General features: G+C 46.4%; 1 protein-coding gene across 4 annotated transcripts in view; it reads right to left on the bottom strand.

Moving 5' to 3' along the window:
- The window catches only part of PAX7 (paired box 7), a 109,292-nt gene that overhangs the window by 32,099 nt on the left and 67,907 nt on the right, over positions 1 to 9,286 (bottom strand). For all 4 annotated transcript variants that reach the window (XM_009995750.1, XM_009995749.1, XM_009995752.1 and 1 more), the window contains exons 6-7: positions 8,819 to 8,984; positions 7,798 to 7,997 (exon numbers count right to left, since the gene is read on the bottom strand). In XM_009995750.1, the coding sequence (XP_009994052.1) occupies positions 7,798 to 7,997; positions 8,819 to 8,984 (366 nt within the window). The remainder of the gene's footprint in view (positions 1 to 7,797; positions 7,998 to 8,818; positions 8,985 to 9,286) is intronic.

The raw sequence follows: 9,286 nt of genomic DNA, 5'->3' as shown, positions 1-9,286 counted from the left end.
CAGGAATTACAGCCCCTGTGATGTCTGTTCAACCCACCCAGCTCCAGCTTTGCTCCCACCACCCCAGAAGTGGGTAGGGGATTCTGGATGGGAAAGGATATTGAAAGATTTTTGGGGACAGATTTCTATGTCTCAGCCCTGGGTGCCTTACATATGTGCTCCCTGCTCCGTCTGGGGGCTTATCAGACACATTCACACCTCCCTGCATTTATCCTTCCTGCTGTTGTTGGTCTTGTCATTCTCCTCAGGTTTTTTTTCCCCTGTATTACTCCTCCTATTTTCTCCTTATCTTCCTTTCTCCCCAGTTTGTCTACTTCTGATCCTTGAGTTGACAAATACAGTGCAGTACCAGAAGGGGCTGATCCTGGACCCACTGAAGTTAACGATGAAGCTCCTACGGAAATTCAAAGCTCAGGAACCAACTGTTTGCTCTAAAATCCTTCAGTGTTTCTAATATTTTAATATCTCAGTAATATACACAGAGAGCAATGTCTGGAGTGGAAATCACATAGAAATAAATAAAATCAGTGCCACCCAGAGCATTAGAGTTAGGGTTAAAGGAAGAAGATGCTGCCTTATTTGTTTCCAATCAGTTTTCAATGAGACAAGACCACCCAAATTAATCGAGGAAATTAATGAAACCAAGATTGTCAAAAAGCATTTTGGCCCCTCAGATATGAATTTCGCCCTTCCCACCCTACTCCTTCACTCAGAAACAGTCATTAGAAATCAGGCAAACAATTAAGTATCTGTTTTCACACGAGAAAAATGTTCCATTCTCCCCTTTTCCTGTTGCTGGGAGCAGAGGCGTCTAATTGACAAGAGCAGATGGGCTTTGTTTGGTTAAATAATTTTTTTTTTAAAACAGCAAGAAACTTCAGTGGAAAACCCACCAGCTTCCCTGGGACACAAAGGTTAAGAGTTGAGAGGGATGGAGCTGCATTTGACACCGAGAAGGAAAAACGCCAACGCACTCTCAGCAGAGCCAGTTTCTCCCAGAGAGAAACCTGGAGCTCCTGTGCCCCCCTTCCCTCCCCCTGGCATAAAAAGGACACGGATTTTAGCACGTGTTTGTCTCCTTCTCCAAAAATTCTGTGTGCAATCTGCCCCAAGGTCGTGGAGAGGCTGGAGACTGCTCACTGAGGAAGGAACAGGGTGCGAGGAATAATTGAGAGTCAGAAAGGGAAGAGCAGCCACTTCCTGAAGGGCAGACGCTTCATTTGAGGGAATCAGGGTCCTCTAGAGAGATGGGGCTGCAGGGGAACAGAGCAGAGACCACAAGGAAAAAAAAACAGACCAAGGGTGGAAAAGGAAGGGAGAAAAAAGGGGAAGGAGAGATGGAAAAGGGAGGTAGAAGAACCCGGGAGGCAAGGTTAAAGAAAAACCCTCCTGTGGGGTGGCACTCAAGAGCATCAGAGGTTAAAGAACGTTAGAAGAACATGTTCCTGCACTGAGATAAGCCAGAGAAATGAATTCTTATCCCTCCAAAACCAACCCTTGAACATTTGAGTGAGAGAAGGGTCTCCTTTCAGGGAAACAGGGAATCCTTAATGCTTCCTCCCTCAGCAACTGTAATGCCAGGATGTTCCCAATCTGCTTTGAGGGATGGAAAGATTAAGAATAATAAAAAAATTGCAATAAAATATGTGTGAACGAGGGGGTAATTGTGGACAAATGCAGCATTCAAATTCATTTTTCAGCTCTTTTACACACCATTTCAATCTTATTTTCTGCTTGTTAATGAGATCTTGTTGGTTGGGGTGGGCACGGCTGCCCAGTATCGCTTGGGTAATTGCACATAATTTTCTCTCTACTAGTGATTTGCATCAGTTTTTTTTTTTTTTTTCTAATTCTTTGCTATTTAAACCCCCTCCTTCCTAACCCCCTCCTTCCTCCCCCCCCAAATCTCACCCTCTCCTCCCCCTCTTTCTTCCCCTCCCCTTCTCCTGGCCCAGCAAGACTCATTTTGAATGCTTATTACAGGCACAGTGTCTCTGACAAAAAAAAAAAAAAAAAAAAAAAAAAAAAAAAAAGAAGGAAAAAAAAGGCAGACAGAAGGGATCCGTGTCACTGAAGGAAGTAGCACTGTCTCACTGGAGCTAGACACCACAATGCCAGCTAACATCATGTCCTTCCCAACTGCCAGGTTTGCCTCCCCTCCCAAAATAAAAAAAAGGCTCAGTTGGCTCTTCTCATGCTTCTGCCAGGACCAATGTGCTCCTGACAGGGATTCAGATGTTCTCTAATCCCACCCCAGTGAAGCTGAGGAAAATGTTCCTCTGGATGGTGGAAGAGACTGGAGCTCTGGGAGTATGTGAGGAAAACCAAAATTTGGCTATAGTTGTGCAGACCCTAAGTTTAGAGTGTAAATTGGTGGGCAGAGCTTCAGCTGTCCTTCCAGGAACACTATCAAGAGAAGGTGATAAAACAGAAATTGTAAAACCTGACTCCAACCTTCAGATGCTGCCATTACACTGGGAATGATTTTGCTCATGGAGTGAAAAAGCCACTGAAAGCCCTGAGAAAATTAAAGCAACAAATATGAGATGGTGAACAAGTTTCTCTTGGCTCTTCTTATTTCTGGAATTGTCTTAATCTCTGGGTGATCCTGTGGGTTTGTTAAAAGATTCAGAGGTCTCAGAAATAAGATGTTATGAAAGTATAGGAAATGCCTGACTCTTAACTATACCTTAGTGTGTTCTCCAGCTAGACAGGGGTCATCTGCAACAAAAGAATGATCTTTTCCTTTTAAATAACCCCTTGCAAGACCCCAACGTGTTAACAGTTAAAAGTCAGACACATTTAAGATACAAGCCTGGATCTAAAAGGGCAGCAGAAATTTGAGGAGGTTGAAATAGTGGCCAAAATCCTCCTAAAAAAAACATGAAGGCATTTTAAGAGGCAGAAGACGTGCTAGAGATGAAAGCAGCTCAGAATCCAGTATGACCCTACCTCTTTGCTGTTTGAAAAGTACTCAGGGAATCTCCCACTGTCACAAATGGCAGAGGTGCAGTCAAATATGCCTCCCACTTTCCTCCTGATGTCGACTTGTACTGCTTCATTCACTGCATTCCCTCCCACCTCAGCCCACACAGCAGCACACACATTTCTTGAAGGACTGTAACTGGACTTAATACCATTATATTGAGCAATTTATCACCAGCCTTATCCCTGCCACAGTGAGGGGCAATATGGTCTAAACCTCAAAACAGATGTATGCAAAGTTTGCTCTCACTGCCAGCATGAAGCACGACCTGGCTGAGGATGTCTTGGTGCCTGGCCTTGATCTAGTTGAGGTTGATAGGTATCATCAAGCAAATGGGAAATGATTCCTCTGTGGGATGAAAAGGAGTTGGAAATATTTACAAAGTATTTACAAAATCACACCCAACCACGTACACACTTGGTTTCCCACCCACTCTTGTAAGAAATGATGAGACAGAAGCTCCAAGACTAGAAATCATAGTCTGTTAACTGGTCACTCACTCTCCATATTTAAGTTTGCTTCAGGTCTCTGTATCTTTGCTAACTTTTGGCATAGGCATTAATGCCACTGAGTCAGCCCAGCTGAATCTGGGACAGCTGCTTCTGACCCAGGAGGCCTTTGGGAAGGAACAGGAACCTCACTGCTCCCTGGTACCGAGCTACTTTCTGATCATCTGTGACTGCTGCAGCCACCCAGTGCACCCTGACAGATGCAAGGTGACTCATCTGGCTGCAGCTGGCCACCCTGTGAAGGTCACTTTCTCAACCAGGCAACACTCAGAGCAAGATCTCTGTCTTACAAAGGCTGTCCCAGCATGAGACCATCACAAATCACTGCTTGGGTTACCTTGAAGTCTCTCACTGGGGTCTAGGAAGAAGCATGACATGAGACATCACAGAACCACAGAATTACCTTGGTTGCAAAAGACCCTAAATATCACTGAGTCCAACCATCAACATAACACTGACAGGTCCTCACCTAAACCATATCCCTCAGTAGTACGTCTATGACTCTTAAATCCCTCCAGGGATGGCGACTCCACCACTGCCCTGGGCAGCCTGTTGCAATGCCTGATCACCCTTCACTGAAGAAGTTCTTCCCAATACCCAATCTAAACCTGCCCTGGCCAACCTGAGGCCATTACCTCTTGTCCTACGATCATGCTAGGCAATGGTTCAATCACGTGGGACGGGCCTTTCCACAACCAAGTCAGTGTTCTGGTATGAAGTGACATAAAGAACATCATCATGGGATGAAGTAGCTGAAGAAGAAATTCCCAGCTGACCTCCTTGGCAGTCTCAGGTCTGGAATAGAGGCAGAACAGCCTCTAAACTGGGAAAACTGCATGGGAAATGCTCTGGGGTTCCAGCAGCAGAGCTGGCCAGGCACAAGGCTTTGTGTGCTCCAGGCTGGAAACCAAGCAAGAGATGCAGCCATTTCCCACATGCAGGCTGGGTCACTTTCAGTAGTGCCTGCTCTTTCTGTCAGGAGGGTAGGACTAAAGTGCGTGTGTGCGTGGGGGGACGGAGCCCGCAGAGGCCAAATGTAATCCCCTTCTCTCTGTTGTGAGAATGGAAATGCCATTCTTCTCCTCTAGAATTTCAGCTGCCAGCACCAAGCCTGTCTGCTGGATTCTGACTAGGACACCCAATCCTGGGGTAACTGGATAGCATGCTGAGCAGGAGCAAATGCTGGGAGCTCTGGGACAGGCTGGCCCCCAACTTCTTGTCTTAACTGCAAAGAAATCTCCCTCCTGCTGCTGCGAAGGGATGAAACCAGACAACTGTCTGTTTGCAGCTCAGACAAATTGCCATCATTTTAAGTTCTCAATTCTTTTTTTTTTTTTTTCCTATCTCCTGAACTCCCTCCTTCCGTGGAGTTGATATTTACCCCTGCAGAGAGCAACCAGATACCACAGATAGCTGGAGGGGAGGATAAGAGGGTTGAGGTGCAATGGTTTTAGCAGTAATGCTGTGGAATAGCTGAATTATGCACTGATAAGTCACACAGAGCATCATATAGAATCATGGAATGGTTTGGGTTGGAAGGTACCACCTTCCACCAGACCAGGTTGTTCCAAGCCCCATCCAACCTGCCCTTCAACACTTTCAGGGATGATGCAGCCACAACTTCCCTGGGCAACCAGGGCCAGTGTCTCACCACCCTCACTACAGAATCTCTTCCTAATATCTGACCTAAATCTCCCCTCTTCCAGCTTAAAACCATTACCCCTCATCCTATCACTACACACCCTTGTAAAAAGTCCTATATTGAGACCTCACAAAAATTTTACCCACCCTGAGACAAAAAACAGGACACTTCTAGGAGCTCCCATTCATGCTGTTGGGAGTATTTCTCATGTCCTTCCACTAGGAACAGCAGAGGGCTTAGGAAGGCAGGAAGGCAGCAGATAAGTAAATATAAAGCAGTCATAAAATAAACCACGTTAGCCTTTCTGTGCACAAAAGAAATAGAAGAATTTATATGCTGATATCTTGGCCCTCACATGATTAAAAGCCTTAGGAAAATGGGAATCTCCCTTTCTTGGGGGTGCAAAGCTCTCTTTTCTTCAGGACTGCCAGATAATGTATCCTCTCTTTCCCATACAAAGGGCTTATTGGCTCAGAACTCTATCTTTCCCTAGCTTGAGCCTGAGGGCAGGGTAATTTGGGATAGGGATAAGCATAGAAAAAGCGTTGGTCTGGTCATTGAAATGAGCCTCTGATTTAGTGAAGGGGACTAGTAAGTAGATGATGAAGCTACAGAAATGGAAATTGCAGGATGGACTTATACAGGTCTGGTGCTCGTGCAGCTTATCATGTGGATCTCATCCTTAACTTCTTCTGTGGTGCTGAATTGCACTTGTGATAATCTGAATTAATCACGTGCCCTGGACCATCTAACCTGCCTTTGAATTCCATACTATGTGCTCATCTCCCAAGCCCAGTGATGTTAGAAATCCCTTGTCAGAAAGATGTCTCCTTATTTCCCCCACAAATTACAGTTTGAGGCAATATTCAGCCTCATGCCAGTCACACTTCTATATTTTCTATCTTATGATCATTCAAACCTAGAGGTGAGATTTTTATACCCTTTCAGAGAAGCTGCAAAATTTCCCTCTTTCCATTGACTCTATGTTTTCACACTTGAGAGATCACAAGCTATTGGACCTTAAAATCTATATACCTCTCTAATGTCCCCATTTATTGGACTCCTCTCTAAACAGTTGTAGCCTTTTCATTTCAGATGCCTACCTAACTTCTGCCAGTAGTTTCAAATTATTTTGCACTTCCTGTCTTAAATAGTGTTACTGGCCAGTCTGAAAAAAACTACTATTGTGCACTTCATGTGTCCCCATATTTCACAAGTGACTGAGAACAAAAGTAGAACATATTTGGTAATCCTCCAGGATGGCAGGCACCCCATGAATACAAGTCCTTGCTGCTAATTGTCAGTGTATAGTATGTGTCTTGTTGCACTTAAAAGCAAACGTGCATTTGGAAAAGAGATTACACCAAGTAAACCAAAGAGAAGGTTAAAAGCTCTATCTAATTAGGTGACAGAATATGAGAATCCTTAGCCCAGGACAGTGCTACAGTGGGCTGTATTTTTGGGTGGTGAACATGCTAGCATCTCCACAGACTTCAGTGGATCTCACCAGCTGAGAACATAAGTCTGCGGCCACAATACAAACAGCACAAGCTCTGCTCTCTGTAGAGCCACTGATGATGGAGGTTTTGACCTGCCCACACTGCTGAGGCTTGCTTCTCTGCAACAGACAGCACTGCAAAGCCAGGAACACAGCTGGCAGCAAGGTGAGCAAACCTGGGAAGTGGCCCTTCAGAAGGCAGCTGGGCTGAGGCTTGGAGCACAGACCTCAGAGTCAGGTCATAGAATCCCACACTGGGTTGGGTTGGAAGGGACCTTAAAGATCATCTGGATTGACCCCCCCTGCATGGGCAGGGACACCTCCCACCAGCCCAGGCTGCTCCAAGCCCCATCCAACCTGCCCTTCAACAGCTTCTCTGGGCAACCTGTTCCAGTGTCTCATCACGCTCTATTCTGAGCTCAGGCAATGATTTTAAAATCAAGGGTGTATTACACGGGGAGTCCATGGCTGTTGCCTGGTAACTTAAGACACACTCCAGCCTTTTACACAAACACATAAGATGTGAAATATATCTTTCCTCCTTCGAAGCTTACCTACACCTCTTAATCTGACCTTGTGGAAAGCATTAGCAGAAATGTTTATGTAACAATTAGTTTCTCAAAGCTAAATCCCAGATTTACAGCTCTGTGTTTTGAGGAAGCTCAGATCCAGGGCACTTTCCTATATAAGGGCTTTCCATATTCCAACCAGACTTGGACAAGCTGGCTTTGGTTAATCTACAAATCAGTTGCCCATAAAGCATGGACTACTTCTAAAATAAGCCTGCAAAAAGTAACTAAAGCATGCTGTTGTTAGGCTAAAATCCACAATCCAAGGGCTCACACCTGCACTGGAATAATTTTGGAGGGCTGAGAAGATGAACACCAATGATCTAGGTGTTTGCAATTACAGTGTGTTATCCTGAATATGGGAACTAACAAGATATAAATGCTCTGGCAGCACAGTGCTGAGCTCAGGATAGAGATACTGCCCATAAACAAATTAACTAATTGCTTTAACTAGGCTGCCTCCAAGAATTCATGACAATAACTCCCTTGTTATGCATAACACACTGTGATAGCCTGAAGCTTGCCCTGCTCTCCGAGGATCTGGACTAGCCAAACACACTTAGCCAAAGAAAGAATGGAAGCAGGTCACATACCTGTGGAGAGAGACCATTGCTGACAGGATTCATGTGGTTGGCAGGAGCTGCAGCATTCATGAAACTGTCTGAATAGCTGGAGAAGCTGTGCCGGGCCCCGTAGGCAGAGCCGGTATCCGCAGCGGCGGCTGCAGCAAGACCTCCCTGGTGCATGGTGGATGGTGGCAGGGGCTGGGGTCTGTGGACAGTGCTTCCCCCATCTGTGGAGAGAGCATTTAGAGGTCAAAAGTCACAGGGTGTTACAGCTGAGAGGGGGCAGAGCACGGACTGATGGTTTGGGATACCCTGATCTGGGTCCCACAGGCCCTGTGCTGCACATCAACACAGCGTACAACGGGACGGTTTGTGCACAGTACAAACCTGGGATGAAATATCTGGATTTTCTTTTCAGTTTCCCCCAGACAGAAGCTGTGAATTCCTTTGTAAAGGCCAAAGCCAACTGGAAACAGCAATAGTGACAGAACAAGGGGCAATGGGCACATACTGGTACACAGAAGAATATGAGAAAATACTTACTCTAAGGGTAACAGAGCACTGGAACAAGCTGCCCAGGGAGGCTGTGGAGTTTCCATCCCTGGAGACATTCCAAACCCACCTGGATGTGTTCCTGTGGGATCTGCTGCAGTTGACCCTGCTCTAGCAAGGGGGTGGACCAGGTGATCTCCAGAGGTCCTTTCCAACCCCTACCACTCTGGGATTCTGTGAATACCCCTTCCACTGAGCCCCAGTATGGAGGGATCACCCATAGGATATTCTCTTTGGACCGATGGGCTCCCTATTTCAAAGCTGACCTAAAGAACCACAGCCATGAAACACACTGACACAGCAGAAAGGACCATGAGACAGAGGAGAAAACTAAGGCATTTCCATCAGTCTGAGGAAAAAACTGGCCTCCCCAGACAAAGGAAAACCACCTGTGTATTACAAGAGTCTCAGCGAGACGTCATGAATCAGACAGAGAGGGACAATGGGATGATGCAGGGCAAGAGACAAAGAGCAGTGCAGAAGAAGGGGTGCTCACCTTGGGAAATGGTGGTCGTTGGGTAGGTCGAGTCTGGCAGCTGGTATGGGGGGAGAGTTGGCATGCCTGTGGGTGGGAAGCCCCCCGGGAGCAGGTGGTTGAAAGCTGCCAGCTGGTTGGCTCCTGCCTGTTTGCGCCATCTCGCCCTTCGGTTGCTGAACCACACCTGGGAGAGGGGAGAGGAAACAGCACTTGTGACCCCACGCTGAGCTGCTGCCCCTTCTCATCTGGGCTGCTGATGCATTGGATGGAAAAGCATCCTGAATTACAGCACTGGACAAAAAAAGGTTCAAGTTGCTGCCTGACATGGGGTTCAGGAATAGTAAAGCCCCCTTTATTCAGCTCTTGTGAGGCCCCACCTGGAGCACTGTGTCCAGTTCTGGAGCGCCCAGCACAAGAAGGACATGGAGCTCCTGCAGAGAGTCCAGAGGAGGCCATGGAGATGATCCAAGGGCTGGAGCAGCTCTG

The sequence above is a fragment of the Chaetura pelagica genome, unplaced genomic scaffold (genome assembly GCF_000747805.2).
Source record: "Chaetura pelagica isolate M959 unplaced genomic scaffold, ChaPel_1.0 scaffold234, whole genome shotgun sequence".
NCBI lineage: Eukaryota > Metazoa > Chordata > Aves > Apodiformes > Apodidae > Chaetura > Chaetura pelagica.
The sequence above is the reverse complement of the archived record's forward strand: the minus strand, read 5'-3'. Positions and strand labels throughout refer to the sequence as shown.